Consider the following 27,108-nt stretch of genomic DNA (forward strand, 5'->3'; position numbering starts at 1 on the left):
TGTATGGGATTTTTCTAAATTATTTAGACTAACCCGCCACCCCGCAATTTGCAATGAAGAAACCAAGATGCAAGAAATTAAGAAACTTGTCCAATGTCAAGTAACAATTGGAAGCAATTCGGTAGACTGTTGGGCCAATATTCTTTCCACTATACCAGTATTCTTCTTAAATATCCTAAAAAGTCAAGCTGGAAATTGATTCCCACAACATTAGGTAGACGAGTCAAAAAAATAAATAAATAACTTGTTAAAATAATTTAACTTTCATGACATATTAAGTTAGAGTGCTTTAAAATCCCTTGTTTTTCATTTGCTAGTGGGTAAAAAGATTCCAAGCAACTTTAGTCTTTTAACTTTAAAGTCAGAAAATGTCACTTTAGAAATAAGACTTGGCATGTGGTTTTTTTCCTTTCATTTACTCAGCAGTGCTAAGCATCATGTACATTGTTAAGTTTTAGGGATAGAAATGGTAAGCCATGGTTCGGCTCCTCTTATTGGAAGAGAGATGTAAAGCGAATCATGCTATAATTGCTCTGAGAAGCAGTGCGGCATGATGGTTAAAAACGTAGGCTCTAGAGGCAGACTGCCTGGATTCAAATTCTGCTTCTCCCTCATACTAGCTCAGTGACCCTGGGTAAATAATTTACCTTTTCTGTGCCTCAGTTTCCTCATCTGAATAATTGAGAAGACAATGGGACCTATCTCATAGAATTGTTGTGAGGGATAAATTAAGTTAATCCATGTAAAGTACTTAGAGCAGTGCCTGCAGATACTAAGTAGTTAATAAATGTTAGTTATCATTATTATTAAAACGGAATAAATGTTAACCTAGAGGGAAGTTCAAGGTTCTACCTAAACAGAGGGGTACAAGCCTAAGTGAATGAATGAGTCAGGGAAAAACTTGTGAAAGGTGGTAATATTTGAACTAGGATTCAAAGGATGAAAAGGTATTTAACTGGTTGGCAAGGCCACTTTAGGTCAAGGGAACAGTGTGTGCAAAGGCACAAAGGTAAGACAAAACATGGTAATTCTAAAAAGAATAATATTTTGGGGGCCAGCCCAGTGGCGTAGCGGTTAAGTGCGCAGGTTCTGCTTCAGCGGCCCGGGGTTCGCCAGTTCGGATCCCGGATGCGGACATGGCACTGCTTGGCACACCATGCTGTGGTAGGCGTCCCACATATAAAGTAGAGGAAGATGGGCACAGATGTTAGCTCAGGGCCAGTCTTCCTCAGCAAAAAGAGGAGGATTGGCAGCAGATGTTAGCTCAGGGCTAATCTTCCTCAAAAAATAATAATAATAATAATAATAATAATAATAATAATATTTTGCTACATGTAGTATCCATAGCCCAGTATATTGGTAATGGTATTCTTCTTCTAATTATTCATAGCAGATGCCATTTATTACATGTTTACTCTTTGTCAGGCACTCTGTTGTGTTAAATGCGTTATAAACATTAAATCTTTACAACAGCCCTAATTCATTGATATCCATGGGCATGTAACATTTAGTCGGAGCTCAATAAATATTTGTTGAATGACTATCATTACAGAATGTTAGGACATCATTTTCTTTATTGTATGATAGGAAAGAGTCCATAGTTTTAGAGTTGGCACAATATTTATGATTTATGACCACAGAAATAAAAGTGTATGAGGACAGTGTTATTATTTTGTTTAATTTTCCGCATCAGCATAGAGGTAGGCTGTATGGGCCCTGATTCAGAAGAAATCATGTTTGAATCTCTGCTCTGCCACTTACTGAAGTGTGTGATCTTAGGCAATCGAATTAAACTCCCTAAACCTTACTTTCCTAATCGATAATATGGAGCTAACAGTACCCACTTCACAGGGTTATACAGTTACCTGCATTCCCATCACTTAGTGATAACCACTGCTGTGACTATTTTGGCATATGCTCTTTGGAATTTGTTTCCTATAAATACACTGATGTACCTATAAGTGCATATATGTATGTGTGCATATGTATACATAAACACACACAAATATATTCATCCCTCAGAAGACAAAATTAGTTAAGAAATTTTACTCATAACAAATAAAACTTATACAAGCAAACCTTCTATTAGCATTATAATTAATATGAAACTGCAAAGTTTCTTATATACCATTTTTAAGGCCAAGATCACATCCCATATTTTTCTTGAAGCATTCCTAGATCATTTTATTTTTTTTATTTTTATTTTTTGAGGAAGATTAGCCCTGAGCTAACATCTGCTGCCAATCCTCCTCTTTTTGCTGAGGAACACTAGCCCTGAGCTAACATTTGTGCCCAACTTCCCCTACTTTATATGTGGGACGCCCGCCACAGCACGGCTTGCCAAGCGGTGCCACGTCCGCACCTGGGATCCGAACCGGCGAACCGCGGCCGCCAAAGCGGAACGTGCAAACTTAACTGCTGCACCACTGGGCTAGCCCCCCAGATCATTTTAGACAATGACTTCTCCTCCATTCAGCACTCGTTGCTTGTATCCTTAGTTTATGCTACCTTGCTCTGTGGCTGTGATTTTGGTTTTAGTTCATTTATGTTGTTGTTTTTCTCTTTCCCAGTACATTTAAAGTGCCTGAGATCATGAATTCTTTCTTTTCTCACTTTCTGTCCTACTCCCGAGAACTAGAATAAGGTCCTAAACTTACCCTATGCTTTAAAAGAAATGCTTAACAAACTGAGAAACATACTTGTGACACGTAAGATCAAGGGTTGATCCCCTTAATGTTTATATTGCTTTATAAGTTGATAAGAAAAGAATAAGCAATAGATAAAGGAAATGAATAAGGCATTCACAAAAGAAGTATAAATATCCAATAAGCATTATGAAAGGATGTTCAACTTCATGAGTTATTAAATACAAATTGAAACAAAATACCATTTTTCACCTTTAAAATTGGCAAAGGAGTTTTGATAAGATAATATCCAGTGCTCTCGAGGGTTTGGAGAAGTAGATACGCTTGCTTATAAAATACCACTGGATATATAAGTTGATACAACTTTGGGAAGGTGGCAATTTGACATTATACATCAAAAGCCCTAAAACTCTAGACGTGTTGGGACTTCCACCTCGAGAAAGATGGAGTAAAGGTAATTTTCTCTATTCCTCCTGCTAAGTACGGCTAAAAATCTTGAACATAATATATAAAAGAAACATAATAAGACTCTGAGAGGTGGAGAGAAGAAAGCAGACCCGCTATGGACCTTGGGACCAAAAGAACAAAATGGCAGAGTTCCCTGGGTTTTCTTTTGCCTCATATCTCCCAGACTGGTTACCAGAGAAATTTGCAAACCAGAAATATCAATGGACTCAGACTAAAAAACCCCCAACAAAAGCTTCTCTCCTTCTAGTCAAAGGACCAGGAAAGGGGCAACCTCGTAAGAGAGAAAACTTTTTGGCAATAATTGCTCTACTCCAGTCAAACACCACAGAAAAAACTGCGACCCCACATCCTCATCTGCCGTTAAAGGCGACATGGGTAGTCTAGACTCCCACCCCTCACCAGGCTGTATGAGGTGAAAGAACAGACAGAAAAGCAGTCTCTAACTTTAAAAAAGAAAGAAATTGAGAATTTATACAAGGTAGAAATTCAGTAACTGGGTTAAGAATTCTAAGAAGTAAAGAAGAAAACCAGTAGTAAGGAAAAATAATTTTGTTAAAGTGTTTCAATTAAGAAAGAATTGGAAGTCACGGAAATTTTCTCACTGGAGACCTTAAGAATGGTGCCTGTGAAGAGTTAGCCACAGAAATGCACATAGGCGAGGGGAAGGTATGAAACGACTTATTGTACGCACATACACTGTGCAAACAAATACTGCGAATAAAAAAATATATGGCAAAACTCTATAAACACAACCCTGACAACTGTAATAATAGCTGCCTGCCCTTTACTTCCTACACAAAGACAAAAGACAACCAGATTCCATTGTGCTTACATGTGCCTTTCATGCAGGTCATTGTTGAAGAACATAACTCAATGACCCGAACAGCAAAAGTCCCTGGTTCCTCTGCTGGCACTGTCAAAATGGAAATCTAAAAAGTAGAAACAAAGTATCAGACATGGTTGTTAGATCTTATTTTCATTCTTCTATCATTCATTAGAACGTAGTTAACTTCCAAACTGAGCGTCTTTTTTCAAGTACTCATTAATGTTTGAAAAAATTTAACTTGTAAGGATTTAACCTCGGAACAGAATTAGAAACATATAACATGCACATGTGTCTTAACATCCAATTTCTGTATTATTCATTTATATATTATATATACTGCATTCATATAATTCATAGACAAGAAATATTTCAATCTTTAATATTTATTAAATCCTTCAATTATTTTCAAAGAATGCAATTATGAGTTATTACTCCTGAATTATATGCACTTCAGTATTTGAAATGAGATCATATTAAATCAATTTTTGTTATTCATAATGGCTAAAAAGCAGTTACAGAGTACTAAAAATTAAAAATTTTACAAATCCCAAAGATATTGAAACAAGCAAAGTATATGGCAACATATACCAAAGTATAGTCAAACATATACCAAAATTTTTCAAAATGAGTGGTTTCGAATTAATTTAAGGACTCCATTAATAACTAAGAATTAAAAGTGAAACGTAAAATTATTATTAAATAATGTTTATTGAGGCGTTGGCCCGGTGGTGTAGTGGTTGAGTTTGCATACGCTGCTTCAGTGGCCTGGGGTTGGTGGGTTTGGATCCCAGGCACGGACCTACATCATTCATCAAGCTATGCTGTGGCAGAGTCCCACATATAAAAAATGGAGGCAGATTGGCACAGGTGTTCGCTCAGCGACAAATCTTCCTCAAGCAAAAAGAGGAAGGCTGGCAACAGATGTTATTATCTCAGGGCCAATCTTCCTCACCAAAAACAATAATAATATTTATTGATATGCAGTATGCTGCCCTAGTCACTACTGATATGCCATATGGCTTTATATTTAAAAGACTTTAAATGTCCATCAGGTTAATATTTCTCTATAGAACCAAAAGTTTCAATATCAATTCTCAATCTAATCTTCAATCTGAGGAAACTAAATCCTCTCAAAGAGGAAATACTTGCTGAAAGGTACAGCCCCATTTGCACTTTTACCTGTGAGCACTATGCTTAGATTTTGACTGGTAATGTCACATTGATAGCACACAGAAGAAATGCCTACAATGAGTCCTAAAAATAGAAATTCGTTTGATAACCATGATTATCCTACTATCATATTACTTATATGTACATTTTTGGCCTTAAGATATCTCAAAAACTGTGTTCTCTATATTCCTCTTAACTCCCTTTGCTGCTGTCCATGAAAGAAAATGTTGTACTTTAGCATTAAAGAGAGAGGAGCCACTGACATGCATCTAATGTTGTGCAATAATTATCAAATGATTATGTCTACAAACATGCACATAACTGGAAAGGTATCTTAAGGACTGCAACAACATGTAAGTACTTTTGTTTCTTAAAACTATCATCTATAACTTTTTAAAATTGAGATACAGTCAGTAACCTTTTATACCACAGTGCCTTCCACCTCCTGAACTGAGAAGGCAACTGTCTTAAATCTCATCGAGATTATAAAAGCCATCAAAAAAGAATTCCTACAACCTTCTGATACCACTTCCATAAAATTCACCTAGACCTACGCCTATTCTTTCCTCTCTTTAAGTTTCATCATTTTATTTATGCTTTAAAAATTTAAAAAGAGGGAAAAATCCCACATAGCAAACAAAAGAAAGGCAAACCACATGTACATTTTAGATTGATCCCTCTGATGGCTGTGTGGAAGAGGAGACAACGTGAGTGGCAGGGCGACCAGTAAGATGGTAGAGATGATGAGTTCTGAAACTGGAACAGTGAGAATAAGGACTGAGAGGAAAAGCAGATTGGATCAACTTCTAGGAAGTACACTGACAGGACCCGGAGGCTCATGAGATGTCAGAGATGGGAGGAAGAAGCTGGTTTTGAAAGGATGCCAGCACTATCCAGGGAGGTAAGGAACACAGGATGGGTAGTTTTGAGAGGGAAGACGGTGACTTCAGCTCTGAGTATGTTCAGTTTGAAGAGCCCTTGGAATAGATGTCCAGCAGGAAGTTTGACATGTAGGTCAACACTCCTGGGAGATATAGAAGTAACTGTCACCAACATTTATGCAGAGTTGGAACCATAAGAGTAAATGGAGTCAAGTGGCAAATGTGCACAGAGTAAGAGGTATTGTAGGTTGAAGTGAGAACCCTGAGGAGCCCCGATATTTAAGAGGAGCATGGAGCCCACAAAGGAAGAAGAGAGGGAATAGCCAGAGAGTTAGGAGGAGAACCAGGAGAGCACAGTGTCATGGAAGCCAAAGAAGTAGAGAATTTCAAGAGAAAAGGAATAATCAACATTGTCAAATATAGCAGAAAAGACCTAGCAGACAAAAATCAAAAAATGTCCTGTGGCCCTGACTATTATGAAGTTAGTAATGAACTTAGCAAGAGAAATTATGGTAGAAATGTGAAGGTAGAAGCCAGGTTGGTTTAGAAACGAGTTGAGAGGTAAGGAGCTAGAGGCAGTAAGCAGAGATACTGTCTTGAAAATGTTGATAAGAGCAAGGGAGAGATCGGATACTAGCTAGAGAAGGGGGCAGAGTCAAGGGAGCATTTTTTGTGTGTTTTTTTTTATTTTTGGAAGAGAAAATGCTAGTACATGTATATAGGTGGAGGGGAAGTTGTCAGTAGTGAGGAGAGGCCGAAGATGCAGGAGAGAGAACAGGATACGGGGTAGTTCTGTGTGTGTGTGTGTGTGTGTGTGTGTGTGTGTGAAGGGCATCCGTGAAAGGGGTTTGCCTTGGAAAACAAGGGGACCCCTCTCATTAGTCTCTATGCTGGTGTACATAAGTTGTGTGTGGTGAGGCACGAGGTCAAGGGCCATTGTGCTTAGCAGGTGGCCTCACTTTTTTCAGTGAAGCAGGGGGAATAAAAGAAGCATAAAGGAGAGAAGGGTGGGCAAAACAGTGAAGACTTGGACTGGACACTGGAGGAAAAAGGAGAGGGAGCTGTCTGAGGCCAGTGGAAGAGCTAATTGGTGGTGAGTGCTGAGGATCCAGCTGAATGAGGTTGGCACCCTTGAGTTTGAGGCAGTGCCAGTCTGTGTGGTTGAGTGGTTTTCTCAAGCAGCCCTCAGTGATGCAGATGTAGATTACAGGCTCATTCAAGGATGGGATTTTCTTCTGTGGGTACAGTGGAAGAACACGGCTACATGAGAATTGAAAGTGTTGGTGGGGGGCAGTTCAGAAGATCCACCAAGGGGTCTAAGACATGGAAAAGGAAGAGGGCTCAAGGGAGCTCGCAATCTGGGAGGAAACAGAGGGGACAAGGAATTGTAGGTCTCTTAACAGGTCAGTGAGCAGGCTGGGTAGGGGTAAGAGAAGGAAAGAGCTGGAAGAATAGGGGCAGATTAACGCCACTGTAAACCCATGACTTCCAGACTCAACTGGGCCATTGACACTGCCCAGTCATCTGACCACGAGATAGGTCATTCTCCAACTCCCCACAGTGATTAGTTTACACCTTTCCTTGAGCTTTGACCCATTCTCCACTCTCACACCCTCATTCTCAGGTGATGACCTCACCCTGTAATTTAAAGACTAAATGGAACCCATCAGACGGGAACTCCCAAACCACCAAATGGTCCTGCATCCACCTTCTCATTTCAAAGTGTCTCACATCCCATCTAAGGGCAATGCTCTTACCTGTTCTCTGAATCCCATCCTCCCTGGCCTTTACCTGGACCTCACTGCATCAATTACCCTCTTTTCTCCTGGGTATCTTCACCCTCTCCCTCTCTACTAGCTCCCATCCCCATCAGCTGAAGTATACACCAATCTTTTAAAGAAAAGCCCTCTTCACTTCCACATCCCTCTTGAAGAACCACTTCCTCTCTCTTACTCTTCACAGCTTAGCTTCTTCAGAATTGTCTCTATTTGCTCTCTTCACTTTTCTGCCTCCCTGTCACACTTTGACCCACTCACAAAGCTCAAGTGGGCTGGCAATTACAGCACAGTGTGATGAGTGCTACAATAACTGCTGTACCATTCCTTGCTCACACTTGTCACACTGAACTGTAGTTGCTATTTATCTGTCTGTATCTGTATCCTTCAGTCTGCGAGCTATGAGGGCAGAGATGCTATCATGGTTAGCACTGTTTCCTCAGAACCTAGCACACTACCTGGCATATAAAAGGCACTCAATGTTTGCCGAATGATTAAATGAAAGTATTTATGCTCACATGCATAACGAACATATTTGTTTCATGTAATAGAAAGCTCCCAACTTAAGGAATTTTAGGAACCTATTTTTAGCGGTAGTATATAGAATAGGTCTAACAGGCACACTTACTGAGTAAGCTGATTTTATCAGTCACTGTAAAATATGGTCAGAAGAAGGGGGCATACTTCTGGAATTTAAGTGTTCAGACTCAGGAAAGTCCACAGGCATAAACACATTCCTATAGAATTGGGAGTGAGGAGGAAGAAGAGGATGCTGAAATGAACAATGGTGATGAGCAAATATCAGAACTGGAAATGTGCGCTGATATTCATTCACACCGGGCATAATGGTGGTTTACCACCACTGCTGTGGGGTTGGTTAGCATAAAGCCTTTTCCGCCAAGATTTTTAAAGGTATTCTCTTGGGACTCTCTTCTTCCTCCCATAACAATATATTTTCAATTTCATAGAAATAGTTGTTGACAACTAGGATTTAGTCCAATTTTCCTACAATAAATCTGCTACATAAAACACAATTATTTGTTCTGCTGGAAGGAAATATTAAAGAAATCAAGATTATTACATAATTGCTATTATATATATATATATTTTAAATGTAACAAATGTATTAGCACATATGGCTTAATACATTTTATTTCACTGATATTATCTTATACTTCTAACCATGTAGATTAAGTTAGCAATGTGTTTAAGTACAGGACTAAAATTACCTGTTGGTCTGAATCTGTTTTTAGTACAGATCTATCTGTAATCAGGACTGCTCTGGAGATCTGCCTGTAATGCACGAAAAGTTAATCAGTGATTCAGATTCCATGAATAAGTTTCATTTACAGCTATATAACCACCAGAAGGCATGTTTCAAAGATTTAAGTCACGATAAAAGTGTCACCTCCCCAAATCAAGTCAAGTTCTGCTTTAATCTTTCCTTGGCTCATGAAAGAAGGATGTGTGACCTGCAGACAAACCCCAGCTGATGCAAAGGAGTCGAAATTAGGCTAGGCTCCCCCAAAACCAGACCCTATAAGAGAACAGTGGTAACATATTGAATATATCCTCGGTTTGGTAGACAGTTACATCTTACTTGAAGAACAAAGTCTTAACAGAAGTGTCAATGTAATCACGCAGATCAATTTTCTTAAGTTTCACCTTCCCTTAGACAGTGTGTAGAGGGGTGCCTTACCTGTATCGCACATGCGAGCATGTGTTCTCAGAAAAGTAACTGTCCTCCACAAGGAAATGCTTAGAGATTATTCTCTGACCAAACTGATCTATGATTGCTTTACATCTATGAAGAAGATAAGCATAGCAGAAAGTTCTCATTAATGATTAGATAATAAAGAAAATGAACATAATCAGCTACCAATTTTGAATCTAAAACCAATTTCTTGGGAGACAAAATTAAAAAAGTTGACACAGGGGCCGGCCTAGTGGTGTAGTGGTTGAGTTTGCGTGCTTCGCTTCAGCAGCCCGGGGTTCGCAGGTTTGGATCCTGGGTGTGGACCTAGCACCGCTCATCAAGCCACTCTGTGGCAGCATCCCACATAAAATAAAGGAAGATTGGCACAGGTGTTAGCTCAGCGACAATCTTCCTCAAGCAAAAAGAGGAAAATTGGCAATAGATGTTAGCTCAGAGCCAATCTTCCTCACACACATGCACACACAAAATTGACACCAAATTACAGAATATATATTCTTCTTGCTATTCTGAAGTCTTTTAAACTATAAAATAAGCTTGGAATAGAACTTACATATTTATTTTGAATGTCAGTAATAACAGTAAAGTTAGGATAAGTATTATAGTATAAGCTTTCCTAAAATGTTAAGGAACATAGAAGCTCTTCCTTTGTTTAGAAAACAGGCTCTTTCTTTTTCTTAACAGATCTAAGAAAAGGGGGAGAGAAAAGTTGATTAAATATCTTGTTGTATCATTCACAGCCTGTAAAAGCCACCAAAGGCTTTTTATTTTTCTGTTCAGTGTTGCTTTCTCTTTTGTTCAAGAATAGCTATCTGGTCACACGTGTGATAATGTTTTAAACAACAACAACAAAAAGGATAGAGCTTCTTTTAATATGTTTCCACTTTACTTCAAAGGATGATCATAGAAAGATTTCTTTCAAGTGCTGTTTCCAAATAAGGAAAACACTTATGCATGGACATTATCAGGTCTCTGTCATCTGATATGTGTTGGGACAATGAATCATATAGAACCCTCCATTGACCTTCTTTCAATGTGTCTAGATAAAAGGATGAAAATTAGAATCCATCTCCTTGCAGTGCCACAAGTTATAAATGTACTTTATAGGGCTCATTATCCAAACTAATGGACTAAGGGCAACATCCTTGAAATGGACTTACCAGCACTGACAAAGCCAGCATGCAATATTTCAGGAACTGTATGCAAATGCCTGCATGTTTGCTTTATCTTTTTATTATGGAAATATCACAATTTACTTTTCTTACAGCTTCTCCTTTTGGGACCAGAATTATTTCATCAGAAATACACTTATATATTGCTCCTCATAAAATAAAAGCAAATAATTTCAAACTTATACCATATTTTAAATATACTGGTACAAATTAAAATATGCTACATCACTCTAAAAACAAGCCAAATACGAAATATTTACCAGGCATAAAGGCATTAAAAATAAGGCGATGAACACCCAAGAACAATTGTGAGAGGAAATTAATGTGCATTTCCTAAAGGCAGGTTATGACATGCTGATATTCTTGAATAAATGGCATGCCACTGTTGTCACGATAGACTACATCTCGTGATGTTAGATATACACAATATATATTTTAATCAATTAACCACATATTAATACACACATTATATTACCTTACTATTTATATTATTTTTTTCCCATCTCATCTCTACTTCTTTTCTCTTCACCACTTATGTTTCTATGGATATCTCCTCACATTTCATTAAACTAGATCTCTTGCCTTATAAAATACTTAACTAAATATAAGGTATTTATACCTAGATACAGTATTTTCTAAAATAATTATTTAAAAACTGAAAAGATAATGTATTCATTCAGTCTCCTGTTTTAAAACATTCATATACAATTCAAAACACAAGGTACTTTAGGCAATGGAGAAGAGAAATCTGTTGATCTGTCACCAAACATTGATCCCTATTTGTCCTGGAAACACTGACAAGCCTTTTTCTTACCTTTAACTCAGAGATTATAGAAAGTCAATAGGGAATAATCTGGGCAGAAAAAGAGAGGTTGTTAAAATCTTCTATATCTTGATAGGGATTTGGGTTATTCAGATTTATCATCTGTCAAAACTCAGCTAATGAGCACTTAAGATTTGGGCACTTTACTGTACGTAAATTTAACATTAAAAAAGGCTATAAACAAATATTAAACTCTAGTTAATAAAATGTATGCCAAGATATTTAGGGGGAATTGTACTGCTATCTGGAATTTACTATAAAATGCTAAAAAGATGAATATATGGGTAGAGGGATGAATTTTTGGGTAGATCTATGATTAAGCAAATGTATTAAAATGTTAATTGTAGAATCTAGGTGGTGAATTTACAGGTGTTCACCATGAAATTCTTTCAACTTTGATGTAGATTTGAAATGTTTCATTATAAAATGTTGGAATAAAATTGGGCGGGGGAGTGGTATTAGTATAAATTCTGGACTGTAGTCTAAGTCTTTGCAAAGGGCTTCCGTTTAAATAAACCACACAGTTAAACATGGCCCTCAAGCTTGTGGGGGCCGCCTTGCTTTGTAGGCTTCCAAAGACTAAGAGGGCTGCTTCAGTGGTAGCTACACCTGCGGTGAGAGGTAGACATTGGTTTCAGAATTACGGTATTAGAAAGAACTACTGGGGACCACTCCAAAGGGAAGTGCGGGGGCGTGAGGATTAGGGAGCTGAACTCTGCAAGGACAGTGTACCAATAAATGGGCCTATTTATGCTGAAGCTTCTGGATCAAACAGTAATTCTCAGAGGAAGAAGAAGAGGAGGAGGAGGAGGAGAAGGAAGCAAATCAGAATCACGCCTGGGGGACTTTTTAAAATTATCAGTACCCCTGGAGATTCTGATAAGCTCCCAAATCCCAGGGAAGAATCACTGGTGAGCATGCCACTGCTAGTGATGTATCTTTACACGGCGCTAGGTAAAGAAAAGTCAAGAGCTATCGCCACAGGAAAAAATCCAATTTCTACAGAAACTGAAGTGATGGTCACATACGCCCAGTCAGTCTGGTAGATAATAACACAACTCACCCGACACTCTCACTCTACTAGGGCTCTAGGTCTGAGCAAAGCTATTCAAACCAAGATAAGTTTAAGTAAGTGATAGGATTTGTTTTCCCCTCCAATGCTTGACTTACTGTCATATATTAGGCCTAATTGGGAGAACAACAAAGAAAGGAATATTGATTTGGGACCTAGACTTAAACTTTGTATTATAAAGATTAATATAAAAAATTAGATGACATTCAAGTAATGGAAAACAGCAAAATGAAACAGTGCTGCCAGAGACACTAAAATCCCCTCCTGCCCACTCCTCCCACGTGAACCTGAGGCAGCCATTAAAGATTAACAGCATTTTGGATTTAGTTGAGGGCCTTGCTGAGACTCATAAATAGTAAATTGAGGAGAAACATGATAGGAGTTTCTAGTTACAGGGACACAATGACCAAGCTGATCATAAGAATCACTGAAGCCAGACAGAACATTTCTAGAGCTGAGCTTTCTAAACCAACAAATCACAACAGTTATTCAGTTCTTGGTTCAGTGACATGAGGGCATAAATAGCAAAGTGACGATAAGGAAGAAAACACTCCGCAAGATGAAAACTCTTTATCTGGAATTTGGCCCAGAAGAGAAAAATTAACATTAAAACAGGTATCCAGTGTCTATGATCTTCAGAATTAATATCCCAACTAATTGTATGATGAGGAATGCAGAAATCACACATGAAAAAATTAAAAGGAAAATATAATAACTAAGGAAATTATAAGATTCCCAATCATTGCAAGAAACAAAATAATTCTCCCTACTCATTATGCCCTTCTATGCTTTCTCGCACACATTAATTCAAATGACACTTCTTTGATAAAACCATTCTAAAATGCTTATCACTAATTTTTGGGGGGTTAAAAATCCACTCCAATAGTTTCAAACACCATTAACAGATTAACTCCACATCTATAGTTCTCTGCTCTGACCAATCTCAAACTCTGTATCTGTATTTTTAACTGCCTATTATCTATTTTTTTCTGGATAGACTCCAATCCCTTTTAAACCTAGCATTCCCCAAACTGACTTCATCATGCCTCCTCACCTGCTTCCCTCCTTCGAGTCCCTGTCTTAGGTCATGACATGACCAGTTAGTTACAGAATTTCCCTAGTTCAGAACCTCTCTTCCCACATCTAACCTGCTACTCAATTTTGACTCCACCTTATAAAGATTTCTTAAAACTAGCCTCTTCTCTCCATCTCCAATCACACTGCCTTAGACTCTTGTTAAGACTAATAAGACAATGGACTGGTAGCAAGTTGGTAGGTGGTAAGAGATGAGGACAGAGCATCATGCGAGTACTAAGGGGAGGGATCTAACTCAGCTTAGGGGGAGGGGTGGAGTATCAGCAATGTTCTTCGGAGGAAGTGATGCATTAGCTGCTTTTAAAGGCTGAAAACCAACGAATAAAGCAAATAAGCAGAAAACTTCAGGTAAAAAGGCAGCATTTGCAGGGAAACAGAGGCAAATAAGAGATTACAGGAAATCATAAGCAGTTCAGTATTAACTGACAATAAAATGGAAGCAGGGAGGGAAGAGAGATGAGTTTAGAGAGGCAGCCAGAGGTTAGATCCCAGAGTCTCATGTGTCACGTAAAAGGGTCTTAGACTTGATTCTCAAGTGATATAAAGCCACTGAAGCTTTTTACACTGGGAGGGACAGAGGCAGATCCGCATATTGAACAGATCTCAGTGTGTAATTATCTCATTAATTTATTTGTTCTCTAACGTCCCCCAGTAGACTCTAAGCTCCATGAGAACAAAGACCATGATTGTCTTGTTCTCTGCTGTATCCCCAGTGCCTGGCACACAGAAAACAACCAATACTTGTTGCATGGAAGGCTGAGTGGATGGATGGATGATGGAAGTTTTCTGTGCACGTGAACAGTGTAGAGACAGAAACAAAAACACAGAATCTCTGATTTAGAAGGCAAAGAATCTCTTTCCATCACAGTGCTTCTTCCAAACCACTGCCAGAATTACTAACTTAAAAGCAGCAAATCTAATCTTATTTACCTACTTAAAACTACCACTGATTATAGTCCAAATTCTTTAGCATAGCATAGAAGACCTTTACAACATATCGCCTCCATGGGATTCCAAAGTATCTAGTTAACATTAATAATTGCTACTAGCTAACATGTACTGAGCTCTTGCTATGTGTAATAAATGGTTCTATGTGCTTTATCTGTTCATTTAATACTCATAATACCCCAATAAGGTAGGTACTGTCATGTCCCACTTTATAGATAAAGAAACTGGAGCACAGAGAGGTTAAAAACAACTGGTTAAAGTTCACTCAGCTAGTAAGTGGGGAAGCCAGGATACAGATCCAGGTCTATCTGACTTTAAAGGCTGCACTCTTTACTGTCTCTTTGTACACAAGGGCAAGGTCCATGTTTTATTCATCTCTTTATCCCCATAGCAACTAGCGTGGGGGTTGGTGAAGGTTAAATATCTAGAATATTATCACTACCATTTTGCCAACAAGACACGCTAAAATCAGAAATTCAGTGATTTTCCTACAATGACGAATGGTATTAAGAATCGGTCACCTCATGCTTGGTCTAACATACTATTCATTACTAATGTCCAAGTATCTAGAAAAGGTATAGTTATTCACAATATCAGAAAAACCTCTCACTCAGAAATAGTCATAGTAGGAAATCTAGCAAGTGAGACAGCTGAAGTACACAAGGCACACTAGCTGAAGTAATTAGATTCAGACTATTGGTTACAGACATATCTGGTCCAAGGTCATTCATACCCTAACTTAACATCAAATGCTGTATTACTAAACGGCGAAATCTAATTTATAGGAGTTTTACATGGTCAGCACAGCTGCAAAGAAAGCTGTTCAACAAGAGCATTCAGCATTTCCAGAAGCATTCAACAGAGGGGTTCAATATTAGAATTTAGTGAGGGTACAGAAAAGAACTACTGATACCTATGTCCGCTGAAAATTAAGAAAGCAGAGCCAATGGATAATATAGAAAGAGAGCATAGTCAATGTGGACCTCAGAAAAAGCAAATTAAACAAAAATGAAAAATAAGACCTAGCTGAAAATAAGTATGCATTTGGTTATGTATTTCATATTTCTTCTCTCAAAGTTCGCGTAATACTTTGATGTATAATCACCACATCAAATTCAGTGCTATGATCTTTATGCTTCTATCACCTTTCCTCAATGGAAGGTGAAAAGAAACGCACAAAAAGCTATCATCAGGTTTTCATCTTCATTCATTCATTCAATACATAGCTATTGAGTATAGAGGGTGACAGGAACGTACCTTAGTTCTGGAGATACAGTAGTGAGATCCTGCCTTTTCTTACTGGGAACTGACAAACAATCACACAAGGGGACCTGACTTGGGAGGCTGGCAGAGGGTTCTGATCTAGTCTGTGGGATTAGGAAATAATCTTAGACCTGAAGCCGGAGTAGCTTGTAACTACGCCAAATGGGGAAAGGAGACGTCAAGTGTTCCACACAGAAAAATAGGGAAAGAAAGGTGATCTAAGACCATAAGGAAACAAATGCAAATTCTTTGATTAATATTCTAATTACACTTAGAATAAAGAGTTGTTTGACTCAACTTGTATTCCTTAAAAAGAAATGTATGTTGGATATGCCCAAATAAAAACTCAAGGTTTTTCCCTCAAAAAATTATCCCTCACTTTACATTTAAGTCCTGACAAAATATCTACTATTACTGGTAGCTCTCTCAATTATTTGATTTTGAATGACAAAGTAGTGTTTGGGAAAGATACATTGGCCTGAGTCAACTTCAATGAATGCCAGCTTTAGATATTTACAAAAACTATTTGACGTCATAAAATGGATTCTTTTTTTTAAAGAGACAAAAATTATTATAAATATGGTAATTATTAGTGAAGGTATGAATTTACAATTTTCAAGTACTGGTTGTCTCTTAAAACTTTTAAAGATCACTTAAGTAATTCAGTACAGTTAGAATATTGTAGTATCATGAATATTATGAATGCAGGTCAAATTTTAAAAACTCTCTTACTATAAGGAAATAAACACTTATGGCTTGGAATAAATTTTCCAGGAAGAGAATTATACCCAGAATCCAAAATGGCTGTATCTTCATCAACCAAGATGGACAGGAAAAAGGTATTCACTTGGAAAACTGGAGTTCTAGTAAAATAACAATTTAATAAATAGAATAAGTAGACATTTTGCTATTTCATTTATATCCATAAAAGTAGACAATTACAAGTTCTTCAAAAATTTTGAATTTCTCACTGGTACTGAAGATTACCCAATATGTGAGAATGGCCTACATTTGGGCATATAAAACATTTTAAGATAATTTATTTCTAAATGATAAAGAAAAACTAAGTACTTTCTAAGTACTTTCAGTAACTCAACCAAAGCATGTCACATCTGGGAGGAAATTTGGGATTATTGCAGAGTCCATCTAACTCGTCCTACAGATAAAGGAACTGGTCCAAAGAAAAGTGACTTGCCCACTATCATTCCTGGTAATGATGGAGTTCCACGTCTTCTCAGTCCAGGGCTACCTGATCACGTATGCCTTAGGAGTTGTTAGATAATAATTGCTATGTTTGAGGTCTTTCTATGATGATACAAAAGAAATGTTAAATCTGAAGCAGTGTCTGTTATTTAAAATTCGTATTCGATTCCAGTAGATCTAAAAGGTTCATCTTGATAAGGGCTTAGAATGAATTAAGACCCAGAACCCCAAGTCCATCCTGGAACCAAGTACCATTGGCTTAAATCCTGAACTTTACCTCACAGATCAGAGTTTCTCAGTGTCATCTGAGGAGCACCTACATTAGATCCACTGGGGGTGTTCCTTAAAACTGCAAATTACCTGGCTCCACTCTAAGCACATTATCCAACTTCACTCTCAGAGGGTGAGGCACAGAAATTGGCATTTTTTTTAACAAGTTCACCTGGTGATTCTTATGCACATTAAAAATTGAAAACTACCAAACTTTGGTCTTTAGACCCTTAGCCCTCAGCTATCTGCTACAACTGAAATCTGCAGACCATAAAAGAAGAGCTCCTCTGTTCAGAGTCTGTAATAAAAACTAAGTGAAAGTTAAGGTAAATGCAGCCTTTAGTTCAACAAAAGCTATTACTGTACTAATGTATCCATGTTTTTTTTTTAAACAAACATAAGCCATGCAAATTCTGCCTGTCACTAAGAGTAATATGGCGGACTGGAATGGGGCCCAAAAAGGTAAAAGGATCTAAGTAAATAAGCACCAAACAAGCAATTCATTATCTGGCTTTCCATCTTGGGAACATACTCACGCTTCAAAATGAATGCATAAGGCAAAATGACCCTAAGAGTCATAAAGACAACTATTCCTTCGTGAACCTCCACAGAGCTCTTCATGAGCCAATACATGAATATCCTGGGCCTTCGGGGACAGATTTTTCACTTTGGATTATCAGGTTTCATTTATGTGGTACCTTTCTGTTTAAGTGCTAAAGGTACTTCACAAGCTTTTAAACAATGCGTCTATTTTATCTTATACTTGAGGATTACTTTTCTAAAGTGAATTCACTATCTAAATATCACATGTTCTAGGGTTGAATTTTTTTCTCCCCCATATCTCAAAATACTACTTATTGTGCTATAACTAGTCTATAAGAAGTTAACAGTTTATGCCACTTAGACTACACAACATTATTGTAAAATGAAAGAAACATTAAAATTTGCATTGTTAAGTTTTCAGTTTAAGATATTAACGTATTTTATGACCTGAACAACACTATTTCTTTATATACCCCTACAAACAGCCATACAAGAGACATAGGTCAGTAGATGCTTAAGAACACATAACAAAAAAGAAAAACACGTAGCAATTTAAACAGCTCCTAACACTTGATCCAGTTGACCCACTTAAGTTTCAATGTAAAACCAAGAAATCAAAGAATGCTTTTTAGTGTAATTCAGGCAAGAGCATATCTTAGTAACTAAATAATAAATCCTAGAAAAATATAATTGAAGTATAAAAATACACAGATGAATAGATGGTGCTCAGCTTTTTTTAAAGGCAGGTACATTCTTATTTCGATCCGAACCCAGCCTGCAGGCCTGATACGGTTGTAAAAGAATTTATCCTCAGATAACAGGGCAGCATAGTTTATGACAACAATCTACCTAAAAAGTCATTAAAGTCTTTTCTCTTGGAGTGACATGCATTATCAGCAGAGATTAATCTGATGAGTCTTTAGGTGAGCTCCATTTTTAAAAATGCAATAACAGAGGGCTTTGTTGTCATCTGATGAAAATCAATTAGAGGAGGTAAGGCCACAAGGAAAACTAACATCACTCATCACCCACCCCAGCAGCTGAAATGATTTGTCTTCTAAGCTTGGATGATCAGGAGCTATAGTCATATTGCAGGGAAATTAATTTACTTTCTATATTCTGAACTCACTTTCCTTGTTCTGGAGGATCTAAATACAAATTACTTTTAATCAAGGTTGATATGTTATTAATACCAAGGAGGATCTTTGAAGAATCATTTTTTTATAATCGACTTTAGCATTTTTCACCTGTGCTTGCAGTGTAAATATAGGAAGGTAACTTATATCATCCTTACTTTCTGGATTCTTTGTCCACAACAAGGCACTGTACTGAATGGCGAAGACAATAGATTCCACCAAACACAGCACACATCCTAGGAAGAGAAGAGGAAAATGAGAATTAGGATTCTTGAGTTGAAAATTAAGGTATAACGTTATTTTCTTTTAAATTATCTTACATTTAATAATTAGTCTTACAGAAATAGGATTTTGACAATTTATTATTTTGTCTATCACGGTATTAAGAATATCTCAAAGGTAAGATCAGTTGTATTTTGATTCAGCAGAGGTACTACTGCTAATAATATAATGTGGAAGCCTAGAATTGTGACCAAGCCAAAGGTGTCCCTAAGCAAAGCTCAGCTATCCCCCCCAAACCAGCTACTGATTACTCAAGAGGTGATGTATGAGACTCTCAAAAGAAGTGGCCACAGAGAAGTGTTAAGGAGAAAACAAGCAGGGAAGACTCTAGGAGACCCCTAGAGATTTTGCTTACCATAAAAGTAAGCAAAAACTAAACTCGGAACTAAAAACTAGAGCAGTAAGCACATGAGTTCATGCTGCAGAAGCTCTAAGGAGTTTGCCTATCCCAGGAATCTAAGGGCTTGGGTTTTAATGCCCACATAGGGAAAGGAGAAGTCTTAGAATCCAGACAAGGCAGGGAGTGGAAAAGACAATATTCCCTCATAACGTCGGGATCCTTAAAGGACTACACCTCAGTGAAAGGGTTATCTAGGGAAAAGATCCACTTACTAAAAGAGGGAGAAAACGAAAGTTTTATCTAAAGCCCTGGGTGGTGGAAAATTTCACCTCTGCATTTACAACCTTACACAGGTTGGGGGTTTGAAGTTACACTACTATATGATTCAAAAAACCCTTAACCAAGAAAATGTCATAAAAAGTGGCTCTGGGTCAGTAGTACCCCTGGAGACTTGGTAGAAAGCAATTGCTTTCTGGAGTGATATGGCTTCAACACAGGCCACATGAGATTGTGCCCTGTGATGAGTTTATAATTCAAAATTATACAACAGATGAAGAAACATATCTTATCCTAGTAAGAATCAACAGACACAACAAACAGCAGGATTAGACTGCCGAAAACTTTATTCAGATGGTAGAACTATCAGATAGAGATTATAAAATAAGTATGCTTAAAAGGGATGAATTAAAAACATAATAATAATGAAAAGTCCAGAAAGAGATCGTGGTAGGCTGAATAATACCCCCATCAAAGATGTTCACATCCTCATCCCTGGAACCTGTGGATACATTCCCTCACATAGCAAGGATTTTGCAGATATAATTAAATTAAGGATCTTCAGATGGGGAGATTTTCCTGGATGATTCCAGTGGGTGCAATGTGATCAAAAAGGAAGCAGGAGGGTCAAAGTGAGAGAAGATCTGAAGACGGAAGCAGAGGTTGGAGTGACGCCATTGCTGGAAGGGGGAAACAAGCCAAGGAATACAGGGAGCCTTTATAAGCTGGAGAAGACAAGAAACAGCCTCTTCCCCAGAGCCCCAAGAAGGAAGGCATCCTTGCTACTCATTTTAGACTTCCGAACTCGAGGAATGTAAGCTAACAAATTTGTGTTGTTTTAAGCTACTAAGTTTGTGGTAATTTGTTATGGCAGCAATAGCAAACTAACACAAAAACCCATATGTATATGAACATGATTATGACAGAGGTGGCATTATAGACCAGTGGGGAAAGAATGGACCATTGAAAAGCTTTGAGACAATATGGGGAAAATAATTATAGCCTTGCTTTACGCTATATTCAGAATCAATTCCAGGTAGATGAAAGGCATAAATATAAAAAGAAAACTTCTAGAAGAAAATATAGGAGGATGTAATTTTGAGCTCAGGGGAAAGAAATATTTCTTAAGATGCAAAAAGCAAAATCATAAAGAAAAATATTGAAAAAATGGAGTACTTTAAAATTATAAACATCTGGACAACAAAAGAAAGTGAAAGGACAAGTCACGGATTAGGAAAAACGTGCAAATACCTTACAAATTGTTTAAAAATATCAGTTTGGATAACAATTTGGCAGTAGCTAATAAAGTTAAAGATGCATATACCTACAGTGTAGCAATTCTACTGTTTGGCATTTATCTTATAAAAACTCTCATACGTGTATACAAGAAGTTGTGTATAAAAATATTTGTAGCTGCATTGGTTTTAGGCAGCATAGCATAATGGTTATAAGGAAGGATTCTGACTGCCTCAGTTTATATCTCAGCTATTCCATCTACTGGCTGTGTGACTCTGAACAAGGTATTTAGCCTTCCTGTATCCTATTTTCTTCATTGACAGAATGAGAATAGTAGCATTTATCTCATATAGGATTCTTCTGGGGATTAAATGAATTAATACTTGAAAAGAAGCTACACAGCATCTGATACACTGTAAGTATTACATAAGCATTCCTTAACTAAATAATAAAAAGGTATTATTTTTGTATATGCCACATGCAACCCAAATATCCATCACGAGAATAGATAAAATAAAATGTGGTATATTCATACATGTAATAAAGAATCTAACCTGGCCCACAAAAAGATCTGGCCTTTATATTTGGCTTCTGGGAGGTGATCTCTAAGCCCTTGGAACGTCAAGTTTGAAAGGAGTCTCTTTGTTTGCTTGTGGGCCTTGGCTCACCAGACAGTCTAACAATATGATTTAGAGTGAGGGTTGGCCACATCAACAAGTCTTAGGGTAGGGACTAGCCATCCCAGAAAGATCAACAGTGTAATTTAGAGTGGAGGCGTTCAGTTATGTGGTATCAGTCAACCTCTAGAGGGGCTGTAGACTGAGCTCAGCCCTATGGGTAATCAGTCATGCCCGAGTGTGATGGAGCTCCAATAAAAACTCTGGACACTGAAGCTCATGTGAGCTTCCCTGATTGGCCATCCTCTGTGCATATTGACACACATCAATGCTAGGAGACTAACACTGTCTTGACTCCATGGGGAGAAGACAACTGGAAGCTCCACATTCGGAACCCCCCTGTACTCCATCCTATGCACTTCTTCTCTTGACTGATTTCAATCTATACCCATTCCCTGTAATAAAGCATAACTGTGAGTATCACAGCTTTTAGTGAGTCCTGGGAGTCCTTCTAGTTAACTATCAAACTTGAGGGTGGTTTGGGGAATCCGTCAAACGTGCAGTTGGTGTCAGAAGTGAGAGTGGTCCTGTGGGGACTGCACCGTCTAACTATACACTTGGCTTAATCTCTCACTTTGTATAATGGAGTACTATAAACAATTTAAATGAATGAACTACAGCCCCATCCATAAACATGGATAAATGACAAAAACATAAAAATTGAGTATCTGATAAGAGCAACTCAGGGAAGAATATGTCCAGAGTGATATTATTTCTAAAAAGTTTCAAAACTTCATATGTAAAATAATACTGTATATCATTTATGGATACATATATATGTAGCAAAAGTTCACAAACATTTAAGGGAATTATAAACACCAAATTCAGGATACGAGTTATCTCTGGGAAGGGAGGGAGTGAAAGTTACACCGAAGCTTTCAATTGCTCAGTTTCTTTAAAAAACATATTGAGAGCAAATATGGCAAAATGCTAAGATTTGACAAAACTGTAAGTGGTTACGTGGGTGGTCTTTATATTATTCTCTGTACTTTCTGAAATAATCTTAAAATATTTCATAATCTGATCATAATAAAAAATAAAAATGAATGGTAGAGATAAGTGACATTCTCTAAGTATGTCATAATATTCCTATTGTCTTTCTAAATTTAATCATTTTAGTGGACATGACCAAGCTAGTTAGGGTAGGTGAGGTTAGATAATAATTCCTTCTACTATAAAACAACAAGGAAATCAGGGGTTTTTTTTTTCCATTGAGGAATTTAGAATAATACAAGAAATGCCACATTAGAGCAACCAAGCAAAATTTCATGTGCCTGAAAATCCTGTAGACTCCAAATTTTACCCTAGGACACCAGCTAAAAGATTATTCTCCCTTCTTGCTAATCTTGTTCCCCAGTCAAATATCAAATTATGGAACAATCTTAATTGTGCTAGTACAGCTGGTACTATTTGAGACATTTCACTCGATAGTTTCTAAGGACAGAAAAAGTCATCTTTCTGTTGGACTGTTTGCATTTCCCAAGTGGTATTCAGCTGCCTGTTGTTGGTAGGGGAATATTGACACAGTGAAGTTGATGTGATCAAGTTAATCAGCGTAACCTTCATTAACTTCCTGACATTACTGAAAGAAGTCATAGGCACATGAAATATTACTGGCTCACTAAACGTAAACAGGCTGAATTAGGTCAAGGCCCCAAAATGGACAAGCAAGTTAAAAGTGTAGATCATACAATTAGCTTTCTCATTTGCTAGGGGATTTCTTTTCGTCATGTGAGTAGTAGCACCACTGTTTCCAACTTCCTCGTAAGCAGCTATAGATGAGTTGTTACCAACTGACCTACGCAGCTCTTCATTTCAGTCAGTCAGACTGCTTCATGTTTACGCACACACACACTCACCAATTCCCCACATGGGGAAAAACAATTTTTAAATATCTTCCCAGATTAGAAGAAAAGCAAGGAGATCAAGTTCAGAATCAGTGGGAAATTGTATAAGGTTAAAAAATCATAAGACATTATGCCACGACTATTACAGTATTATCAAAAGCATGAAAAATCCACTTAACTAAAATTAAATATAATTTTCAACAAAGACCTCCTTTCACTATAGATTACAGTTTATGAAACACATGCTACTTTAGTATATGATATTAACAAGTATCTTTCTGTTTGAAAATTAATTTCTCTTAAGTTTTTAGGGTAAATGGGGCCTCTGAAAAAGACACTTAAATATAAAACGCAATAGAGCCATCTATAACTATTTATTTCATTAAGCCATCAAAAAATGACCTGGTTTCATATTAACAGTGACATATACTATATCTGATACCGGCGCAACACAAGGTTGATATAAGGAAAGCCATCTTGTAGAAAAGAAACCATACTGTAATTTTGAATGACTTCTGATTAACTAATCCTGACTCACCAGCCCCTTTGAATCTTTGCTTTAGCTTGCTAGATAAGCAAGGGTCTGTCTCCAGGGCAGCTGCAGGCTCTGTAGATTTTATGGCCCCTCCCAGCCGTGATAAGATGAAAATTTTGTTCTTTTAAGTTCTCTGGGAATGTGATGGTCTCTGGACAGAAATTCTATGCTGATATCCATGACAATCACAAGATCTGATGTGGCAACTCCCAGTCTGCAACACCAGGGGGTTCAACATTTCCTGACTCCCTCCCCTATAACCCAGTGGCCTATAGAACTGCTTCAAGATCCTGTGCCCTGCTTAAGAGGGTTCTTTCAGACATTAGTTGGCCATCTTCCCTCTTGCTTGCAAGCTGTAATAAAAAGTCATTTCTCTCCTATTACCTTGCTTTGACTATTGCCATGTCTTACGGTGGGCAAATAATTTTCCCCTGGGTGGTAACAAATGTAGTACTACACGTGGGACCCTAAGCCCTTCTTGTGGCCAGATGACCTAGGACAGGCATGTAAGTCCATAGCAGCTGCCGAGGCTCTCCTTGTCTCCAGGAACTGCCCTTCCTCCTTTCCTGGACCAACGCTGGCTGCCTCCAAACGCTGATTGAGGTAAAGAGAGAAACGGTTACATCTGGTCAGTCAATGGGCTCAATCTGGAACAGGGTAAGATGCCTCAAGGACGCTCAATAAACTCCCTTCCCCTCCATCTGGGGTCCAATAAGACCATTTGGGCATGCACTCAAGAGTGCGAACAGTTGTAGGACTTTATACCCTAAATCTGGGAACTAGTTCACTGGTGCCTGGTTTGGCTGTGTCTGTGTCAGTAAATAGTTTAAAATAGCTGTTTGGGGACTGAGTTTCTTGGTGATCATAACAAAGTCTCTTTGGAAATTACCTTGTTTGTTGCGGCCACCTTGAGAAAAGCCCCCTAAAACGCAGGTAATTGTAAACAGCTGGCAAGATAACCTGGGATAATTTAAAGTTACAGTGGCTATTTGGGAGCTGCTTTTGAGCTTTTGAACAGAGAAACAAAGAAATCTTTAAAGTCAAAGGCTCCACCCCTGGGTGCTCTCCTCTGGTTTCCAGGCTTTATCACCCCAGCGACCCCAAGTGGGGTGCCCTCTCTTGGTGGTTCTCATTTCTGTTTGTGCACCTGGAGTACTCCCAGGCTGGGGCTGCAGTTTCTGGCTTCAGAGAGTCCATGATCCACCCCTGGGAGCTCCCCACTGGTTTGGGGGCACCTGGAATGATTCCAGGTTGGCTCCTGGGTCAGTCATTTGACTGAAAATCTGGAACCCTGTTTCGTCTCCTGTCAAGGACTCGTTGAGTATTTTGGGTGCCTACTGAGTCAGTTATGGGTACAGGAGACCTATAACTTATTCTGTAAACTGTCCTGCTGTGGTTGCATGTCCTGGCATGGGAACTGTTGTTTGTGTGACTCTTATCGATAACCCTTGGGAAGAGGCCATGAGGGCAAGGCCTGATCACCTCTTTCCCTTCTTTGTCTGTCTTGTTTTCACCTCCTCTGTTGTCACCAAGTCGAGGTTAAGTTCAGGCCAGACCTTCTGTAAAATTGAAAACTTAGAAACCTTTGTAGGGACTTAACTATCAACCCTGTTGTTGGGACCCCAGCCCCTGGCCCACTCCAGGTCTTTGCCTCTTGCCTCCCTGGCTTGCCTTGTGCAGGCTCAGGGAGTAAGTGCCTAGGCTGGGTGGGCCTTGACTAAATCTTATAACTATATTGACACTTGCAGTCAGGCTTTGCACCCTTCTCCAAGTCTGATGATAGTCAGACCCTGGCTTTACTGCCATGAGGAACACCGCAAGCACCCCAGGAGACTCACCACTTGGGTGCATTTTAATTAATTGAAAACACTTTCAATTGGATGGGTTATGCCCCAGAAACTCCATCTTAGAGAAAACCTGAAGGGCTTCTCTATGTCTTTACGATGTAAACTTTCTGTTCCCATCTTCTCTAGGACTTAAGAGCCACTGTTTGAAATGCAAATGTTTCTCATAGACTAGTGAGTTTTGTATTGCACCTGATTCATAAAACTTTAAAGGCAACTGTAAGGTCCCTATGTTTACCTGTGTGCTCATATATGTATCCATATGTATATGTTGTAACTGAGAAATTTCTCTACCTCCAGATGGTATGGCCAAAATTAAGAGCTCTATTCAAATTGGCTTAAAGTAAGCACTAACATAAATTCTAAATGTAACAGAAATTAACTCAAATGTCTTTCAAGTTAACATGACATAAATTAATCTTTGGTAAATGAAAGCTTAAGTTTGTTGATCAAAATAAGCATGTCCTCAGAGTTGTCAGTATTTGGATATGATGTAGACATGCAGCCTAGGTTTAGTAGTCAAATGAGCTCATAATACTTGTTACAAATTTGTCAGCAAAAATAGCTTTAAATGATAGCTAATTTTGTCTAATGTCTCAGGAAGTTTTCTAAACATAATTGTTAGAAATAAATGATTTAGATAGATGAAAATGGGTAAGAGTTCTTAGGTACAATAATTATGTTTCATGGCTTCTATACTTGAAAAAACAGCTTCCAAATTCTTTTTGGTAAGCTAAAACTTCAGAGTTCAGCTAAATTAAGTTGAATGATAAAAACGTGTTGAGTATCTAGGTCATTTGCAGATAAGATAAAATGTTAGAAATTCATTATTAAGCATAGATTTGTCTGCCTTTGGTGTCTTATCTCAGAGAAACTAAAAAATGCTTAGTTTGTTGATAGACATGTTTTGTACATGCTGAGAAATTTTCTGTGAGAAAGCACATATTTCTAGAAAGTCTGTATACAAGGAAAGTAAAATGATTCCAGTAGAGAAGATATAAAGAATGGAGATTTTAGTTTATCTTCTTAAAAAAAGGATGAATTTGTCCTAAAGTAGTAAGAAAGAA

At 37.9% G+C, this 27,108-nt stretch overlaps 1 protein-coding gene across 1 annotated transcript in view; it reads right to left on the reverse strand.

Moving 5' to 3' along the window:
• Positions 1-27,108, reverse strand: part of CHM (CHM Rab escort protein) — a 157,087-nt gene that overhangs the window by 25,409 nt on the left and 104,570 nt on the right. The window contains exons 9-12 of the mRNA XM_008519568.2: positions 19,163-19,240; positions 9,465-9,569; positions 8,995-9,058; positions 3,946-4,042 (exon numbers count right to left, since the gene is read on the reverse strand). Of these exons, the coding sequence (XP_008517790.1) occupies positions 3,946-4,042; positions 8,995-9,058; positions 9,465-9,569; positions 19,163-19,240 (344 nt within the window). The remainder of the gene's footprint in view (positions 1-3,945; positions 4,043-8,994; positions 9,059-9,464; positions 9,570-19,162; positions 19,241-27,108) is intronic.

This window comes from Equus przewalskii, chromosome X, assembly GCF_037783145.1.
Source record: "Equus przewalskii isolate Varuska chromosome X, EquPr2, whole genome shotgun sequence".
NCBI classification, from domain to species: Eukaryota; Metazoa; Chordata; class Mammalia; order Perissodactyla; family Equidae; genus Equus; species Equus przewalskii.